Here is a 21,299-nt window from a genome sequence, read left to right as displayed (position 1 = left end):
AGACACAAACTGCAAAAATACAGAAATATAGATAAACAATGCTACACTACAAAAAGTTTTTTGAGATTTGTATTCAAAGTAACAGCATCGATATATTTAACTCAAAGGGACTGGCCTGGCCAAACTGAGCAGAAGTAGAGAGGATGCTTAGCTAACCCCTCATAGCGCTGTCACACCCGCATCCAACCATGAACCACAAAAAGTACGAAGCACAAAAAAAAAATAAACACAAAAACAAAGACTACTGGTACCCTCTAGACCAAACAAAATTACACAAATACAAAATTCTGCTTTCATGTCTGCTGCCGCCTGTTGTCTGTGCCTTTCCTCTTTCCGGTTTCCTGAGCCCTTTATACCCTTCCTTCTCCCTCTCCACCTGATTGCTGATCTGAACGACGTGCAGCAGTAACAGCTTCCATAGCACCAGTTGAGAACATACATACATTTAACATACATACAACTTTGATCAGCATTTAAAAAAATAACACTTGGGTCATTTAATGTCATTTCAACAAATTTTCAGGACACACACTCTTGTTTCAAAAAATGTGCAAATTGTTCCTTAATAATTCAATAGGCACGCTGTACATTTTTAGTTTGATCGGATAATACTTTTTGAAATATAGACAATTTAGTGAGGGGTGTACAGTATGTGTTGATTTTCATGTGTCATTTTCTTCTATTTTCAGCTTCTGATATCTCGGGAGCTCATAGGAAACTGAAACTTGGTATAGTAATACAGCTACACCTACTCTCTCAAAGTAAAAAAAAAAATCTGCTATACATCCTACATATTCTTATGTTACTAGTGAAAAACTAATAAACAACAAATTATTATAAGACATAGAGGTAAGCTACAATTACCTCATCTAAAGAATTTTCAATATTTGTGACGAGTGAAATAGCAAGTTGGGGTCCAAAATAAAAACCAAGTAGCGCGTAAAGAAAAATTGTCTTCTATGCCAAGAAATTGTTTATACTTTAAATTAAAACAGAGATCCAATTTTTTTCCCCCTTCCATTCCCACATGCAGTTATGGGCCAATGAAAATGGTAAAACAATTTTATTTTTCTGAATTCAAGAGACTGTCACCCAGGAACCAATGCATTTATGTGACTAATCATTAGTGATGTGAACAGTCTATGCACATAGCCAAAGCTGATGAAATTACAGGGAGCTGAGGCAAATGCAAAGTTTTTTTTACTGAAAGCCCAAACATGTTCCTGCCTCAAACCACAACAAACGTTTTTCCAAAATTGAGCTGGCTGACATGTCCACCAGATAGAATGTGAATCCTATCTGGTGGACATGCCCTTAATGGCCCACATCACGAGTGACGTGGCTGGAGACAAAATCCGGAAACGCCGTTGGCTAAAGCATAGCTATATATAAACACTAGATGACGAAAGCAGGATTCGACAGCGTAGCTCAACGGCAGCCATCTTACCTCAGACAACTGACGTTCTGACGCTCCAAGGTAGCTGTTGAAAGGTGAGTGATCAGCTTAAACAAAAATACCCTTAGCTCAATGAAATATTGACGGATTTACAAATGGTTTGCCTTATTACGAACCTTATCATTTGTAGGTATGACATAGGATGCTTGTACATGCTGAAATTGCCGCTTGCCATTTGAACATTGGTTGAAAATTGAGCAAGTTAGGGTTACTTAAATAGTACATGCACCATTGACATCGAATTACTGAGCGGGGCCAGCTGTCTGAGGTAAGATGACCGCCACGTTGCTACATCGCTCCCCATTGTCTTAACAGCACGGGTAAGTCTAGTGTTTATATATATCTATGGTGGTTTGCCTCCAGACTAAGCTCCGCCCAACAAAATACGTCACAATGTTTGCAAACAATCAAAGGTTCTATAGCAGATGTTTCTGTATATTCTTAAAGAGTAGGTGGAGCTGTATTATTTTACCAATTTTCAGTTGACAATATGGTGTAGTTCCTGAGATGTTGGAAGCTGAAAATGTATTTAAAAAAAATAAGAACGAGCAAAAATTGACACATACCCCCTTCACTAAATTGTCCATATATCAGAAAGCATTCATCCTTTCAAACTAAAAAATGTCAGTGTGCCTATTGAATAATCATGGAGCAATTGGTGAAAAATTCTGAATTTTTTTAGACCAAAGTGCGTGGGCCATTTGTTGAAATGACATGGACTTAGATGTTTGTTCAGTGACCTGTTTCGGCCTGCTGCAGTGCAGTAATAGCAGATGGGATGACAAAGGCTTACAGTTCTGTTTTTTTTTTACATATGTTTTCTGTGTATGTTGGGGAAATCCTGTTAACAATATTTAACATTATTTACTGAATTGGTATATTTTTCTTTGTCAGAAAAAAGGCAACAAGAGAAGGCTGAAGTCCAGACGAAACTGTGCGATGGGCGTGACCTCAGATAGAGTTGTGGCTATTCCTCAGATCACCTATGACTACATCGATGACTCAGAGGACAAGAAAGAGGGGCCGTATTTCCTGGAGGAGCAGGGACGGGCTATTGAAGGTAACAGACTGCCTCCTTCAGCCTACTTGAATGTGTTGTAATGAATTCACATGTCGAACAGATATGAGATGTTATTACCTACGTTTCTCTTACTTCATTAACTCATTCAGTGCCAGCCATTTTCAGATTTTCTACCCCACTCATTGCCAGCTGCTTTTGAGCATTTTGACCCACAGAATATTTTCTACTATGACTATCTGAAAGCTGACACCAGATTCTGAAAGATTGATGCCTCTACTTTAATCAAAAAAAAAACAAAAAACATTTGTTTCTGGCTTGTAATTAGCCATTGAATAGAGCAAGTTTTATACAAATATTCAGTTTCAGAGCAAAACGCTGAGAAAAAAAGCCTTTTTGTACAAAAAAAAACCCTGTCACTGACTTTAAAGCTATTTTTTTGCTTTAGTGACAACTCTAACATCTGAACATTGTTTCCTTATATAAAACCAAAAAAAAAAAAACACTGAGACAGGGCTTTTGATGGCAAAATTATTATTATTTTGCTATCTATGTCAGAGTTAAATGTATTTCATACTGTATTTTTGCGTTCCTCCAACTTTCTCTCCCATCAGTCTGCACACACGCAACTTCCTCTTTTTTTTTTAATGTACAGTACATAAAGAAAAAATACTTGGGGTACTTTTACTTTAATCAACAGATTTCAGGATTAAAAAATGTCCAAAGTTTCCACTGCTCTTTTGTCTTATACTCCATGTAAAGAGGTCTTATATTAGTCTATTATCTTTTTAAAGTGGTGCAATTTTTGTGGCTTTAGACTCCTATTACATTTTTGTATATAATATATTTCCTACAATATATACAAGTTCAAAATATAACTTTTTTTTATAGTTTCAGTTTCCACTGTAACCAGAATAATAATCTTTCTCAACAAGAACTGTTAATTGATTTGTCACATGGCTGTTCCAGGGTTTGAGTTTGTTTTATTTAGTTTCACATCTACCTGGGCTGTAGCTCTTTTTTTCTCAGACTGCTGCCAACTTGTTTGTAGTTTTATTTCAGCAAGTTTCAACTTTACAGTTACAGTTGGAAACCTTTGTAATTGAATACCTTAGTTATAGTACAGCAACCAAATTAAACTGTATCAACAAAGTGAATTAATGAAAATGACCTGAGGCTTTTTCAAATAAAAAAATATGTGAAATCTGTGACCTGTTGACCTGCACAACTCAAAGAATCGGAATCGAGAATCGTTTAGGACAGGAATTGAAATTGACAATCAAAATCAGAATCAGAATTGTTAAAATCCAAACAATACACAACCCTACTATTGGATGACTTAGAATATGACTTTTTTCAGTGCTGTTGTGGACTGGTGTCCTATTTTCACACAGTAATCAGGAGGTCTAACTGAATGCTTTTAAGAGCCAATATGGTTGCCAGGTGTCTCCACTTAGCCACATGGAAGCCATTACAGTCTCAGTAGTGATTAGAGATCACTGTTACAAGCTCTTTACAGCTTCTGTTGTCCTCTTTGCAGACCAGAGGTTCTCATTCTGGTCTGGAATGGAAAAAAAAAACCCTCTTAAAATTCCCACTTGTCAAAGTTACAAGTGGGAATTTCTTGTAATGCCGCTTCCAACGCTGCAGCCACACTAAAGGCATGATCTTTATTCCTAGCAATGATAATCCACTTTATTTCCTCAGACGCTGTTAGCAAATCTGGGTTCCACATCATTAAACGAACATATCCTTGCAAGCCCATGTTAACTCATAGTGTTATATATTCAGTAGTGGTGGGCGGATCTACCTAAATATCAATATTGTTACTAACGTTGGTATCACAACAGAGTGATGGAGCAGAATATGGCAGAAAGGATGATGAGCACAGAAAATTAAATAATAGGGGGGGTTGTGACACCACTTTCACTTCCTGATTATTTTGTGTGCTTTCCTCAAACTACAAAGAATATATCACACTATTATTAAAAGGTCATTAAAATCCTCTCACATTTTGCGTCCACCTTACTTATTAAAACGTACTGGAACTGGTATCAGATCAATATCCACAATACTTGGCTTCCATTTACTTGTTGTCGGATTGATACCAAGAGTTGCAGTATTGCACAGCACTAATATTTAAACGCAGGTCTGTACAGGCAGTTTATGATTTGGGGGGATGTAGGATTTGCTTCCTGTGGTAAAAACCAACCTCACTAAATGAAGTTCCCCAGACTCCATGTTAATAAACACACTTAATGAGTTTTTCCTGTCAAAGTGCGCCATCATAAAATGAGCTGGGGGGACATAAACATGACATGAAGGGCAGAACATCACTAGAAGAACAACCACTTTTAAGGGAAGGATGTTGGATTTCCTTCCTAATTAGATGAATGTCATGTAATGAAAGAGGAGATAAGTTTACATTCAAGTGGAAAAATCGTCCAAATCAAAGCTGATCTGGCACATTTTATATCATCATATGACCATTGATTTTGGTAGTATTTTTTTTTTGGTCAACATGTTTAAAAAAAACGTTTGGTGATGAAGAAGGATATTAATGAGCAGAGGTCTACAGTCAGCTGTCATTACAATTTCATTTAGCAGACACTTTTATCCAAAGTGATGTACAATACGAAAAGTTAGGATTAGGGGATTTTTTTCAACATCCCACAGTGATGGCCCAGGTTGGATTCAGACCTGTGACCCTCCGGTTACAAGCCTGCTTCCTTAGCCATTACGTCACCAACGCCCTAATCACTATTTATCAGTTCCGATCGGGAAGAGTCTAGGAGAGTATGGAGTCTGTGTTGGATCCATCATAAAGCTCAGTGGTAACACAAGGCTGTTTTCTTACGTCAATGTTGGGGTAAAGCTTTGGCAGGTAACATTGTAGTATTATCAGCCATTTTGGCTGGTGAAGAACGAAACAAATACCACTGCGTCTGTTTGAATCGGCAGGCTGTGGAAACAATGAAACTAGTCATTGTTGCCAGATTGGGCTCTTTTCCACCAAGAAATTTGAGGGTTTTTGTGTGTTTAGATTTTAAAACGTAATGTGTATCTGCCAACCCTGCTGGTTGTACTAATCCTACATTTCCCATGAACGCTATGTCGTGACTTGTCATTCAACAATTGGCTACGTGCTTACGTTAGCGTGATTGTTATGGTTTGGTATCGAAGAAGACAAATGAAATGGCGCAAAACAAATAATAGGAGCTGAAATTAAGTTGTAAAATTAGTTAGGAAAAAACAAACATCTGAAAATCTGAACCACAAAAAAGGAAGGCTGCTGCTGACACAGGGGAAAATGAAGATGAAAGAGGATCTGAAAAGAAGAAGAAATTGAGGAGTTTTAATACTAAATAGATGTCGGGTTGTGAGTAGCTGGTATTCGACCATTTGTTCATCTTTCAAATGTGCACTATGCAGTTTGTGGGAGTGGGATTTGTTTACATTTGAAGAGCATGCATGTTAGTAAAACATTTTTTTGTCTACAGTACATGTATTTCTTAGTACTAATTACTTCTATTCTTTCTTTCTTTCTAACTTCAAACAGTTAAGTTTGTTTATTAAGTTATAAGAATATACTTTATAAAAGGTTCACTTCTCCAACACACCCAAAATTCCATATTACACCTTTGAGGCATTGTTACATTGTTTTTAAATTAAATGTTTTTGTTTTTACCATTTTAATGTGTTTCTGCAATTAATTAAAATAAAAACTATTTAAAGAAACATGAACACTTAAATCTATTCTGTGGCTCATAATGTAGTTTATTTTTGCTGGAAAATAATTTTGCTAGTGGAAAATCTGGTTGGCTGGTAACTTTAAGAATCTACTAGCCATGCTGGCTGGTGATGTAAAAAGTTCATTTAAAGGCCTGATCTCAAAGGTTGGTTTTGATCTCCACTGTAAACACTCGTTTTTTTTTAGTTATTGGAAAAGTTTTGCTCACTGCATTGTGTGATGTGGAGTCTCATAGTTTTTATTTCATTTTTACCATGAAGTACCACTGCCCAACATGTTAACCAAATAAACAAAACTAATCGTTAACAACCACCTAATGAAAAAGCTTTGTAAATTGTGTGTAAGGTATAATGACAAATTAATTCAACTTTTTTTTTCTATTAGACAAAGGTAGTGGTGCTTTCCTTTCTCCTCGGCTGCACTGTGTGCACCTACATTCATGCTCTCTTGTCCTTCTGCACTCTGCACATATAATAAGATTTTGGGGTTTAGATTAACGTCAACTAGAAATGCATTGGCCCGTAGGGACCATGGCAATTTTGAACTGAATACTGTTGTAACATGGATAGGGAAGGTTTGGAAATCGCAGACTGCAGTGATTAGAGGTAACTTTCTTGATTTGGTCTTTGCTTTTGGCTTCCTTTATCTGTTTTAAGCTGCTTTCTTCTCTCCACAACTTTACCTTTTGCTATTTTGATTCTGTTTCCTTCTTCTTGCAGACATTGCTCTAGAAATATTTTCCTTGCTTGTTAAACACTGCATGATTGTAATTAAGCTTGTGTTTGGAGCTAAAATATTTGTTGATGTCTCTGTAATGAGCTGAAACTGAGGCGGACCACAGTGACTGTCATTCTTTAAACCAAGGATCCAGTTCACACAGGCTCACCAAAACTGTATCATTATTGGAAACGAGAAACGTTACCTGGTTTGTTGAGTGTGAATTTCTGCTGTTGTGTACAGTACTGGAGTGTTTTAACTCCTCGACGATTCATTTGCCACTTTGTACGCCTCATTTGGGCCAGAGTGAACAAGCAAACAAAGCACATCAAACAAACGGACTCTCCTTAGATAGTTTTTGGTGTCTGGGTGTGTATCCAACCAAAATGAAAGCTTTGACAGAGAGCTTACTGACATGGAATACCAGGGTTTTTGCATGTTAAGGACAGACTATGCAGTATTTTTCCGGAGCAGAGTCACTTTACCTTCACCCTGATCTTCTTTCTTCTTTTTACTGATGAAAATCATCACAGAATCACCACAACCTACCTAAGTATTGTTGACAATAATTTGAGTATTGCTGCAGAGTCACTGTTTACATCCATTTATGGCCTTTATAACCACTTTCTTGAACATGACATTGAGTTAACTGATTCCAATGACTTCCACCCTCACCTCATCTTGTTGAACTTTGTTGAATATACTGATTAAATTATTTTCTCCCTTTGTTTCTTTTGTTTCCGATTTCTCTGCGATTCCAGACCCTCCTCCTCCACATTCTTGGTCGTCTTTCACTCTGAGTTGCCCGGGCTCCCCAGGTATTCACTTTTGTTTAGTTTTGCTTTTTTTTTTTTAATATATGAGATAACTTAGCTTTAGAAGCACAGCTTTATGATATATATATATATATATATTTTAATGATGACCTCTCATTTAAAACCCTGAGTTTGTTGACACTGTTGGTGAAAAACTATTTCTGGTCTTTTTCAGTTAAAAACAGCACATCCATCGATATTTCCCGGGCCAACAGTTTAACTGATGAGCTTGACTTCATGAGCGAGGACATTCCTTTGCCTGTGATGAACGCCAAAACTCAGTGAGTCTAAGAAAGTTTGTCCATTTTTCCTCTGATGCCCCTGCGCTGGCCTCTGTGCACCGTAATTTACTGGCTTCCCTTCTGCTCCACCCTAAGACCTTTTGTCACTGCTCCCAGAATAAAATTCCTCTGTCCTGCTCTCTTGAGGGTTGAAGAGGCTCTCGAGGGCTGAGGCCATATCAGGTACACAGTTGGAAGGAGGATTAGGGCTGTGGTCTTTAGAGAAATGTCAAGAAAATCCCTCTCGAAAATTGTAAAACATGTTTGAGTTTTCATAGTGTAAAAAATTTAATGATGACTCCTAACACAAAAATACACAGAAAGGCTCCAAAAACACACACGAACCCTCTATTTTTTTCTGTATTAATGCATATATTGCTACATATCCTAAATTCTGACATAAATGTTGTAAACTTACTCTCGTATCATATAAAAACATTTTTGTGGTCCCTGCTGTGATAAGTCTTGACCATCGCTGAGATTTGCTGTAAAGCTGTGGTGGCCAACCACTGGGCCATTGACCAGTACAGGTGAACGTGGTCTGTGGCACAGCTGCTGTACATCGTACACTCAGGGGCAGTTTCACTAATATCTGAAATAAAGGGTGGTAAATCATCTAGTGACGCAGTTTCCTCACCTGCTACGCGGAATTCACCAAGATTGCACCAATCATTAGTGCAGAACTGGTACAGACCGCCCTTATTTAAATGAGTCTTTTGTACGTGTTGTGTTGAACATAAAGTGCGCGGAAGTGAAAATAAAAATGTGAAGCAGCAGAATGGGAGGTGTTATTAGAGGAAACAAATAAAAAAATGGATGAATTACAGCAGTTCGATATTAATCATTCATCCCACAGTGGAGAAATGTGCGTGGATGTGACTGTGAGTGAAGGTGCATGCGCGCGGCAGATTGTGTGCATGTGTGTTAGACAGTGACCCACTCTCTCTCTCACACACACACACAACTGCAACCTTTTTTCCTCTCCGCTGTGTTTTCTGTCCACATTTACTGCAGTGATAATCTCTGCATGTGTGGTTGCACCTGCTTTTCATCTGTACTTTTTTTGTGTACTAAAAATATCACTGCAAACAGTTCCAGATTTCATGAATCGCATTGCTCCCCCTACATATTTTTATTTGGATTTCCTCCTCCTATATTTTTGCTCCCCCTGGAAGATCTGCCTACTATGCATATTCATTAAAGGGAAATGCGCTAAATGGGTTGAGGGCGCATTGGGAAGCACAGCGGTGGTGCACTCCTGATTTCCTGGGCTTTGTACTCGTTATTAGAGTGTGGAGTGACGTTTGCACACGTTTTAATACCACTAAACCATTTGTGAATTCGCCCCTCACTGTATGCTGCTTGACGTTGTTTATAGAAAGTCTCTCTATTTTCAAAGTGAAATATGTAATTTGTTTATAAATTCATTTAAAATTTAAGTGGAAATGAAAGAAAAACAGAGCAAACCAAAGCTCACTTTTCAGAGCCTTGCTGCTTTATATTTGGAACATTAAATATTTTCTGTCTTGAATTTCATTTCTCACTGAGACTGCTGTAAAGTCGTGTGCAAACAACACTAGGTGATAAATGGATAAATAATGTGCACAGATCTGAGCGTACAAACTCTCAACAGCTCTGAACACATTTACACAGTGATTTATTTTTTCAACAAAACCTAATCTGTGCACAGTTTAATAGTTTGCAGTTAGCCGTCATGTTGTTTCTGTGTGCGTGAGAGACCTCTGGCTGTTCATTGGTGTCTGTTTTTCCGTCACAGTGACAGCAATCCTCTGTTTATGTCTTTTGCTGGATTGGTGTGCCCATAACTGAGCTGCTGAGATGTACTTCTTGCTGGGCACTCCCATAACAGCTGTTTGTTTTCCCTCGGGTGTCACGCTATGGAGGCCAGCAATGTCATTTCAGCTTCCTTATCTGAATATGTGCACATGATCCACCCACTGTGCCTGTGGTGGCTGGAGTGCACGCAGTTTCCAGTGTTACTGAGCTGTTTTCTCTCCTTCCATCTGTGTTTGACGTGAGCTGACTTATTCCTGTTTTTTTCTCTGCTTCTTTGCTTGTATCTCTCTTTTTAAAATTTCTCTGTGTCTGAAACATTCCACCATTTCTGTGGCTTTGCTAAAGCACATCACTGTGTGTGTGTGTGTGTGTGTGTGTGTGTGTGTGTGTGTGTGTGTGTGTGTGTGTGTGTGTGTGTGTGTGTGTGTGTGTGTGTGTGTGCGTGTGTGCGTGCGTGCGTGCGTGCGTGCGTGCGTGCGTTGATAAAGCTGCATATGTTTCTGGGCTTTTAAAAGGGAAGCGGTGCAGGGCAGGCTGTTCATGTGACTTTTTCGCTCCTTTGGACCAAAACACGCAAGAACTCAGAACATTCTTCTCTGTTTGTTTTTTTGGTCTAAAACCAGTGGGCACTGGTTTGTTGAGTGTAACAGCAGCACAAAACATACATATCCAAAAATCTGCACATTTTAGTGCTTCCTGCTGTTTTAAAAACTAGTCATTGCCTCATTTACTGTTTATCCACTGATTGTGTTACGAACTAAATGTCTCATGTTTTGTTGCTGAATGGTGAATAGATCAAACTCTCGTATGGTTGGAAGAGAAAAAGAGAAGAGAAATAAGTGAAGTTCATTTATTTTTCTCCATTCTCCTCAAATGTCAGTATATGGTATCTTCTTTACAATATTTGCCGTGTTTCCAATCATGATAAAGACTTCTGTTATGTTTTAAAATTAATTTGAGGAGTTTTTTTTAAATATAAAGCAGACATACAAAGAGGAATAAATAAAAAAAAACAGAAGAAAACTACTCCCAAAGTTGTATACACAGCAAAATTGACAATTGTCACTTAAAAGCGTAAAAACTTTGTTGAAATTCTGATGATCTGATTATTTTACACTAGGGATGTAACAATTCACTCAACTCCCAATACGATTCGATTCACGATACTGGGTTCATGATACGTGATTTATTTTACAAAATGGGACTGTAGAAAAATGATGAATGAAAAATATTTTTTTATTTTTTTGGGGAAAAAAACTATAAAAAACTATACTTTTTTCATTGTCAAAAGAATCTCTTGATAAACTATTCAAAACAATGCAATTTAACTAAAAATAAATCTTGAATTAAATAAATAAACAAATAATACAAATGAAGAAGAAGCCTATTAATTTAAATTCTGGTTCTATAGTAAACAATGCATAACTGCATAATAGAAAATAGAAAAACGTGACTTTTACAGATATTCACGTAATATTACAGATATTTTTTCGGTGCTAAAGGGGTAAGGAAATATTTATAAACATATTTAAGGGTAGAAGGCGGCCAGAAAGAAAGTATTAGCGATGACATTTTCACAGTGTTGATGTGAATCCTGATACCTTTTATGACACTTAAGTTGCGTTCTCATGAAACACGACTTCAGCGTCTATAGTTGATTAAATCGCCCGGGATGAGTAGTTTAAACATAGTCACGCTTTTTACTCGCTTCATTGCTTCACCTCACATCATGTACATTGATTTTGAATGTAATCGAGTTGCCAAAGTCGCTTAAGTCGAGTTCAGTGTGAATTCCCCTTTTAGGGTGTGAACGCACAACGGATCTTAGAGTGGTAAAAACGCTTTTGTTTACTCGGATAGTCCGCCTCGTTTGGGCGGTGTGAACACGCAAAGTCTGGAGCGGATCAAACAGGCAAATTCTAAAGCTATTGTTTCTGTTTTATTAGGAGCGCCATAACCACAACCGCTCTCAGAGAAGATCAAACACGTGAAGTATCAGTGATTACGTAGAGAGCACAGGATGGCGGGAGAGCCGTCAGCGGCACAAAACAGGGCTTTAAAACCACCATTAGCATGGCAACTTGTTGCTGCTCCATTGTTGAATGTTGTGAAAGAACAAATGGAGGAGATAGAAGTTTCTGAGAACTCTTAAGTGCTCACCTTCACCCATAGATGAGAGCCTTTGCTTCTGATTTCTGTTTTTCTGCCGAGAGAAGTCTCTACTCCAGTTACAGTGACCTCAAGTGGTTAGCTCATGTAACTGCACCAGAGGATGTTTGGAGTGGATCAGAATTTGTGCTCTGAACGCAAATCGAGCCAAAACAAGGTGTTATAATTATCACCTGTCCTCCACCTATTCAGACCGAGTCAGGACTAAACCTGTGTGAATACACCCTTAGGAGAGTTGATTGGTCTCAACTGTTGTTAGTGTAAAGTACACAATCATCTAACACTAACAATAATTATTCATTGTTAAGTTTCATATATCAGTGTCAAGAAAGTCGAGGTGTGGTCTCTAATACCTATCTTAAAACTGAGGGTACAATAATGTTTCAACAATAATCAAATATTCCATTTCAACACACACGCGTGTAATCATAGCACTCCATTTATTTTGTTACTCTAACAACAAAATATTAAACGGTGAAAATACCAAACATTGGGTGAAAGTCTAATCCTCAGCATTTCTACACTGATAAAGACGAACATCATCTATTGCCTAGTGAAAGTCTCATCTTCCCCTGCTGGGTGTGACCCTGTTGTCTGCTCTCTTTGTCGCCCCCTCCTTCTGCTCATGTTCTGCTCTCAGACTTGTAAAAGCCAGCCTTGGCCAACTGCAGGCAGACCTTAATTAGTTCCCCTTTCACAGGCTGGCAGCAGATGAACAAAGAAAAGCCACTGTAGCTCTGCAGGAGAGTTGGAGGGCCGTCTCACATGCATCTTGGCTTGTCCCTCCAAGTAGGGGCCCATCTCCTCAGAGTGAGTGGCGTCTTTTGTACGCAGCTCTGGACAAATTGACTTTTTGTCAGCATGGTCTCTGTAGGTTTGTCAAGCACACTGTTGTCCAATATTGAGGGTATTCAAATATGTCTTTAACATACATTATGGTGGAATACATTACTGTGTTGTACTGAGTTTTTAAAAAAATCTCTAAATGTTATTTTAATGCCGCTTTCCATCAGGTTTTCCTTCGCCTTGCTTGATTTTAAATTTTTCATTATGTCGGTACATACAGTACTGAAGCACTCAAGTATGTACAGGTGCTGGTCATATTAGAATATCATGAAAGGTTTATTTATTTCAGTAATTCCATTAAAAATGTGAAACTTATAATTTATACATTCATTTCACACAGACGGACATATTTAAAGTGTTTATTTCTTTTAATGTTGATAATTATAACTGACAACTAATGAAAACCCCAAATTAAGTATCCCAAAAAAATTGAATATTGTGGAGAGGTTCAATATTAAAGACACCTAATTAACTCAAAACACCTGCAATGTTCTGTAGGCTACACAATCATGGAGAAGACTGTTGACCTGACAGTTGTCCAAAAGACGACCATTGACACCAAGCACAAGGAGGGCCAGACACAAAAGGTCATCGCTAAAGAGGCTAGCTGTTCACTGGCTGTGTCCAAGCACATTGATAGAGGCAAAGGGAAGGAAAAGATGTGGTAGAAAAAAGTGTACAAGCAATATGGATAACCACGCCCTGGAGAGGATTGTGAACCAAAACCCATTCAAAAAGATTCACAAAGAGTGGACTGCAGCTGGAGTCAGTGCATCAAGAACCACCACACACAGACGTATGTAAGACATGGATTTCAGCTGTTGCATTCCTTGTGTCAAGCCACTCTTGAACAAGATAAAGCGTCACAAGTGTCTCGCCTGGGCGAAAGACAAAAAGGACTGGACTGCTGCTGAGTGGTCTAAAGTTATGTTCTCTGATGAAAGTAAATTTTTCATGTCCTTTGGAAATCAAGGTCCCAGAGTCTGGAGGAAGAGAGGAGAGGCACATAATCCATGTTGCGTTGACTGTAAAGTTTCTACAGTCAGTGATGGTTTGGGGTGCCATGTCATGTGCTGGTGTTGGTCCACTGTGTTTTCTTAGGTCCAAGGTCAACGCAGCCGTCTACCAGGAGGTTTTAGAGCACTTCATGCTTGCTGACCAACTTTATGGAGATGCAGATTTCATTTTCCAACAGGACTTGGCACCTGCACACAGTGCCAAAGCTACCAGTAGCTGGTTTCAGGACCATGGTATCCCTGTTCTTGATTGGCCAGCAAACTCACCTGACCTTAACCCCGTAGAAAATCTATGGGGTATTGTGAAGAGGAAGATGCGAGACACCAGACCCAACAATGCAGAAGAGCTGAAGGCCACTATCAAAGCAACCTGGGCTCTCATAACACCTGAGCAGTGCCACAGACTGATAGATTCCATGTCACGCCGCATTGCTGCTGTAATTCAGGCAAAAGGAGCCCCAACTAAGTATTGAAGCTGTACATGCTCATACTTTTTCATCCTTTTCAGTTGGCCATTTCTAGAAATTTTAGTTTTATTTTTTTGTATCGTGGTAAGTAATATTCTAATTTTCTGAGATACTGAATTTGGGATTTTCATTAATTGTCAATTATAATCATCAAAATTAAAAGAAAATAAACACTTTTTTAATGGAATTACTGAAACAAATCAACTTTTTCATGATATTCTAATTAAAACTATTACGACCAGCACCTTTACACTCACAGGTGCAGAAAAATTTATATATCAGTTTACATTTCACAGTCGCGTACCCCTTCAGATTTTTAACCTGAAATCATGTACCCCCTACTCCTGCATCGTCTCTTATATTTACCTATTTTGTTTGAGGAATAATATATAATGAAAATAATAACAATCTGTAAGCACACAAGAAAACATCTTATCCAGAATTATTACTTGTTTGCTTTATTTAATTAATTAGCATATTTTCCAGTGATAAACCAATTGCTTCATTTTTGAAAAATAAATCTACTAAACATTTGTTGATTGAACATATAGCAATAATACGACATATTTATCACCCTGAACCTGTGAAATACAACTCGCTACAACTTTAATGAGAAGGGTGAGGTTGAGACGATGTACATAACTCTGCAATGTTTGGTTGAATTTCATACTTTTTTGAGGAGATTGATTCCCTGTCTGAGGCTGCATGAGGGGGCTCTGCATTTGAGTCCTCAGAGAGTAGTCTTACAGAGGCCAATGTGTAATTTGTGGCAATGTATGGAGGATGCTGACTTCTGCTCTATTTATGTTCTAGTTTCCATTGTTGTCACGCTGTTTTTAATTTCTATCAATGTACCCCCAATGACAATTTACGTACCCCGCTTTGGAAACCTAGGTCATAGACTAATAGTCAAGTGTAATGGTTAAAATTGTGCATTGCAGAGTACGAGCATTTATGACTGATGATAGGAATGCCGATAAAGTGAATGGGGCATTTAACTAAGCTGTGATGAATATGAATATGGGCTTTTATCAAAGAAGGAAAAGGGTAAATGATGACTATTGCTGTATAATGAACCCTGAATAACCTGAATTATATCTCAAAGATGTTAAAACTTAATTGCAGACAAGGCCACAAATAATGGGCTGCCCTGCACAGGTAAAGTCAAAGTAATGTACAATGTCAATTACCCTGAGATTCCCTTAGCATGAGACCCTGCAGAGGATTTATTTCTGCAAAGCTGCTCCGCAAATATTTGGACTGTCATATTAATTATGAAGTTTGCAGATTTTTTTTTTTTTGTCTGCACATGCTGTCAAAGGTCAACACGACAAGAAGTGCAATCTTTTTTAGACAGCAATGCATTTTTTTTTTTTTTTTGTTATTGCAATTAAATAAATTTTATTGCATAATTGTGACCATCACCACCCCAGGGTAAGAAACACTTTATTAAAGGGAGAATATAAAAAGAGAGGGCAGTGTTACACCTAGGTGAGGGGGTGGGGGGGAGGTGGAGGGGAAGAGAGCAGGGAGGAGCGATTCAAGGTAGAGAAATGGAAGGGTGGGGAACACTTGATGACTGTAAAGTGAGAGTGAGATGTGAAGTTTTAGACGTGAGGCTTAACTATAATGGTGGTGGTTGTAGGCAGAGGGAAGGAGTGAGTGGTAATACCTGAAACAGGTATTTTGGATCAACGTGTCTAAAGTTAAGCCCACTACAAGTTTTATCCGACATTCCAAGGCATGCTAGTGCATCGTAGACCAATGTATGTGCAAGAAACTGCCACTGCAAACCCAAGCGCTGCCCCGGACTCGAGGACGCAGCCAGAATAGCAGAAAGACCGGGGGCCCAGCAGAGGGGCCAAGGGCCACGCCCAGCAGACAGCCAGATCCGCGACGAACGGGCAGCCGGCGGGCACCCGTCAGTGGGCCCAGAGCCAGCAGGGACCAGACCCCAGGCCAGAAGGACCCAGAATAGAAGCAGCACCGGAAGCAGCACGCCCGAGGACAGACCACACCCCCGGCCGCCCTGGGCAACGAGGGGACGCTGCACGCCGCACCGCCAGCCCCAGAGCGCCCCAGGTCACCCTTTTTTGACACCGCCAGCGCGATGCGCTTCAGTTATTGCTAAAGTCCCCCCGCCGCCCCACCCACCCCCAAGGGCCCAGCCAGATCGCCACACCGGCATGCGGCGCGCGCAAACCAGAGGCGGTTCTCTGGGTACCGCCCAAGCAGGGGCCACCCCACGTTGCACCCACTGGTATGCAAGAGCGCGGCCCGCACCCCCCACCCCGGAATGCCCCCGCCAGGACCGGCCAAGCCAGCCGGCCAAGCCCGTCGGTCCCCAAGAGCACCCTCAACGGGACCGGGAACCGCCAAGGGCAAGATCCCGGCGAAGCCCCCTGGGGAGCACCCCCCCCCAACCCAGCCCACAAGCCGGCCACAGTCAAGCAGGACCGCACAGCCCCAGACGGTGCAAGGACAGCGGCCCAGGCCCCGCCGCCCACCGGACAGCGCAAGCCACAGGGCAATGCCATCCACCGGCGCAGGAAAAAGGCACTCCAATGGCACCCACCCAGTGCAGAACAGCAGTCCCCAACTAAGGGTGCCCCGGACCCGCCCACTGATCCGCAGATAGCAGGACAGACCTACCAGGCAGCCGACGGCAACCGCAACCACCGTAACAGCTAGCGCCACCCCTCAGCAAACAGCACCATCTCGAAGCGCCAAGCAACCCCGCTACAGACACCAGCACCCCCCAGTGCGCCCACTCCCCACACCGGCTTGGCAGGTCACCCCGGGCCCGCACACACCGAGGACAGCCCCCCAAGGTGACCAGGAGACGGGACAAGGACCAAGCCACACCCATAGGGAAGAGGCACCCCCACTCCCCGCCGGGCCAACACCGCCCGGAAAGACACTCAAAGAGAGTCCCCAGCAGCACCCCCCTACGTCCCCCGAGACTCACTGCTCCACCATGCCTGACTGGACTGTGCACTTCCCTATCCACTGTGTGAGTGTGTGTGTTTAGTGAATGTATGAGGTGCAATTAAACCTTTGTGTATATCTGTGTATGTGGTGCAAATGGATCCGGAGGGTGGACGTGGTAGTCGCACCCTCCGGGGGGTGGTATGTTGAGGTGCAATTAAAATTGGAGGGATTGGTAGGGCGGCACAGCGGACCCCAGGGACGCACCGAGCAGCACGGCCAGAGACCCGCCCCGCGGCCCCCCCAGACCACGCCGGCCCCACGGGGCACGGCGGCACCCCCACCGCCCAGACGCGGCCAGGCACCAGCCACACCCCCCAGCAGTCCAGGAGGCGACCCCCGCCGCACCCCAGCCCGAAGTTGCACACACTTTTACCCCCTTCCCTCAAGGAGCATTAAAAGCCAAGAGGCATTTGGCACTAAATTATCATCTTCAGATGAAACATCCTGTTACTCCTTCATAAAGTGAATTGCTCTCTGTCTAGGACCCACTGCAGCAGAACACCACAAAGCACTCTAACAAAAGGCTTGAATCAAGCACATTACTTCTTTCCATTCTTGTTTTATTAAACAATTGTGCATAATTATTTTACTTAAGTTGTCTTAATAAGTTATTTTTTCTACTTAACATTTGCTCTTGGGTGATTACTGCCCCCTGTGGTAAAGTCAAACACTGTTGGACTCTATTATGCCAGAGGTTCCTGACATTTTACACTCAATAAATTTCCTGTGATGTGGCCCACCACCAGAACACTTGTCTGATGTGGGTGTGCCTGTGCAGTGGTTGTGTGCGCTTGTGTGTATATGTGACACCTCAATGAGAAAACCAGGAACAAGTCGGCATGAGAGAAACAGAAAAATATGACATGACAATAATTTTCCTTTTTGTTTTTGAAAAACATGCCAGTCGAAGTTATAAAGAAAGCACTTTGTCTTTGAAAACGGCTTGTTTTAGTGACGGACAAAGATGTTCAGAATCAAATACCTCTCAATTACTGTTTTTTTTTCCTTTTAGACTTTCATAAGAAGAGCTGCTGACTACGATTTAATTTATCTGTGTGAGGCAGGTACATATTCAGGTGGTTGTCCTTATTTTACTTAGCCTCGGCCCTGAATAATGAAAGAGTTTGCTCTTGCTGAAGAAATTGTGCACAATCCTGAAAAGTCTTGGTTCTCTCTTAGGGAGAACACATCTTCTGTACTTAATGCTTGTTCGGAGTTTTCTTGTACATGTATGTTTACACACCCACTGTCATGATAAATAATTTGTCCTTGTATGGATTACATTTAATGTGTTTGAAGAGATTTAGCTAGTTAAACTGCAAGTGGACTTGCTTTTGTCATGGAGGATATGAGTAAAAGGTTAAGATCAGTAAGATAAATCACTACCATAGTCATGATTTCAATGGGCTCCTGGCTGCGTTGTATCTGAATATTTGGGCTGCAAGCTCACAAAGGTTAAGAACCACTGATTTGGATTGTCTTTTTAGGCCAATAAAAACATTAGGAAATAGCAGGATGTCAGTTGATCTGACATGGCAGAACACGTCTACACAGACGTGCATGGAAAGGAACAAATGAGGTAAGATCAACCTACTTCCTGGAGCTACAAAGGCCGTCTGGCCTCTCTTACCTCATGAGGCATATCGATAGACTAACCCCAGTATCTTTGCTCTTTGCCAAATTCTCAACCACAATAAAAACTAACAATGGTCTTGCAGTAGTAAAAACGCATCTTAGTACACTCAGATTTCATTGTGACCTTTGAGGACTTGCTTGGTTACAGGATAATTGATACATTTACTGATTTATTAAGTCATTTTTATCGACCAATTTTTTTTTAGTAATATGTACTGTTAAATCAAACCTGTGTAATATATAGCATTATCCTGCTGAACTATAGGCTACTGCAATCATGAAACTTTTTCCATCATAGACATGAACAAACTATAGTGACAGTGGTATGTGTGACCCTGAGGAACATGCTGCTTTTGCTGTACTATAGTAAAGTGTAATTGCACATTCACTACTGTAGGCGGCAGTAGTGCTCTCGTGTGTGTGCGTGTGTGTGTGTGCACATGTGCGCGCTCTATTAGAGGCCATAGAGCAGGGTTTCCCAAACTTTTGTCTGCGACACCAAATATATATTCACTTAGTCTTTGCCCTCGAGACGAGGGTAACGCGTGCGCTCCGGAGACATTGAACATGCCTCCCTGCTGGGTACCTGGGGGGAGCGTTGGATGGGGTGACGGCCAGAACGAGACCCCCGCGCCCGCCGGCGCATCCTCCATGAGCGACCCGGATCCTACCGGAAGAAGCGGGGCGTCAATTAAAGACGTCACACCCCAATCACGCTAATAAGCCGTTTTAATTTTTTCAGCAAAAACGTGCCGAATATTGCCAATAATCATCCTACTGAATTCTACTTCAGTTAACCAGCGAGCACTGTTAGCATCATATAAGGTAGCATATCAGAATGCTCAGTAGAGGTGCTGATACTGCCTGCAGCATTAGACATGGTCTCTCTCCTGCTGGAGGAAACAAGTGCTGCAAAAATACAATTCGATGAAGCAACTGACAGCAACACAGACTGTTTATTTATTGCTTATGTACGTTTTGACATGACAAACTCCCTGTGTTAGGATCAAGTGTTTTGTCAATCAGCACAAAGTGTTATATTTATTTTTGTTTTGTAGGTTAAAGTGTTTTATATATTTATTTATTTTTATTTATTTATTCAGTTCATTTCCGACATGGTTGCATTCACAGAAATTCATTTGACATTCAGAGCAAAATCACATCATTGTTTTTTTTTTTTTTTTTTTTTTTTTGTCCTTTTTCATGCCGGAAAGGGCGACGGAAAAAAGCATTATGCTTATCCAGATCCGTCCCCTAATTTGAACACAGATAATTTTACATCCAACCTCGTTTTTTCCCTTTTTTTTTTTTTTTTTTTTTTTTTTTTTTTTTTTTTTTTTTTTGTGATGTGTTCTCGTCTGCTTCCGTATTTCCTCGGGCTTTCTTTTCCAGTCGTTGTTTACGTTCCTCCAACTCTCCAAACGTGAAGTTCTTCTGTAGCGTTCAATGAAGAGTTGACTTGAGATCTGTATGTGTGTAAAAATGTACTCCTCGTTTTGTCCTTAAATTGTTTCAGATTATCTGACTGTTGTGTCTCTTCGTCAAGGCTGTTCCAGAGGTTCATGGCTCTATGCACAGTACTATGTTTGCCAACGTTTGATATTATTGACATTATTATGTCTGAATTCATAGGGATTTTGATTGTAAGTGAAACGTTTTTGTATTCGATGTGGTAGTTTTTTAGATGCAGCCCTAAATGCGTGTATTTGTGTGTTGTAGTGTATTATTTCTTGCAGTTTTAGGTATTTTGACTTCTCAAATAAATCGTTTGTGTGTGTGTTGTATGGTACTTTATGTAAAATTCTTATAGCTTTTTTTTGTTGTTTAAATAGTGGTTCAAGATACGTTTTGTAGTTATTACCCCATATTTCGGAGCAGTAGTTTAAGTGCGATGCTATGAGTGAAGAATAGATTGTTTTAAGTGATTTGGTATGTAGGATTTGTTGAAGCTTCCATAGGATGTAACTGCTTTTGGCAACTTTGTTTTTAACTATTTGTATAATGTTTTTTCCAGGTCAGCCTTGTCGTCCATCCACACTCCTAGTACCCCATCCACACTCTAGTACCCTATATTCTTTTACTTGTTCTATTATTTATTACTTGTTACAGGTTAGTTTCAGTCTTATATCTACCATTTTATTTCTCTTTTCGAAATTAATGAATTTTGTTTTACTGACGTTTAGGGCTAATTTGTTTACATCTAACCAAGTTTGAATTTTTAATAGTTCCTCATTTGTTGACTCTATTAGAGTGTTAATGTCTTTGCCTGTGCATAGAATGGTTGTGTCATCTGCAAACAACGTTAGTTTGAGGCTATGTGAGACTTTGAAAATGTCGTTT

At 40.3% G+C, this 21,299-nt stretch overlaps 1 protein-coding gene across 1 annotated transcript in view; it reads left to right on the top strand.

Moving 5' to 3' along the window:
* The window catches only part of kcnq1.2 (potassium voltage-gated channel, KQT-like subfamily, member 1.2), a 323,859-nt gene that overhangs the window by 75,159 nt on the left and 227,401 nt on the right, over positions 1-21,299 (top strand). Inside the window, exons 10-12 of the mRNA XM_028450534.1 lie at positions 2,351-2,516; positions 7,704-7,760; positions 7,933-8,038. Of these exons, the coding sequence (XP_028306335.1) occupies positions 2,351-2,516; positions 7,704-7,760; positions 7,933-8,038 (329 nt within the window). The remainder of the gene's footprint in view (positions 1-2,350; positions 2,517-7,703; positions 7,761-7,932; positions 8,039-21,299) is intronic.

The sequence above is a fragment of the Gouania willdenowi genome, chromosome 6 (assembly GCF_900634775.1).
Source record: "Gouania willdenowi chromosome 6, fGouWil2.1, whole genome shotgun sequence".
Taxonomy (NCBI): domain Eukaryota; kingdom Metazoa; phylum Chordata; class Actinopteri; order Blenniiformes; family Gobiesocidae; genus Gouania; species Gouania willdenowi.
The sequence above is the reverse complement of the archived record's forward strand: the minus strand, read 5'-3'. Positions and strand labels throughout refer to the sequence as shown.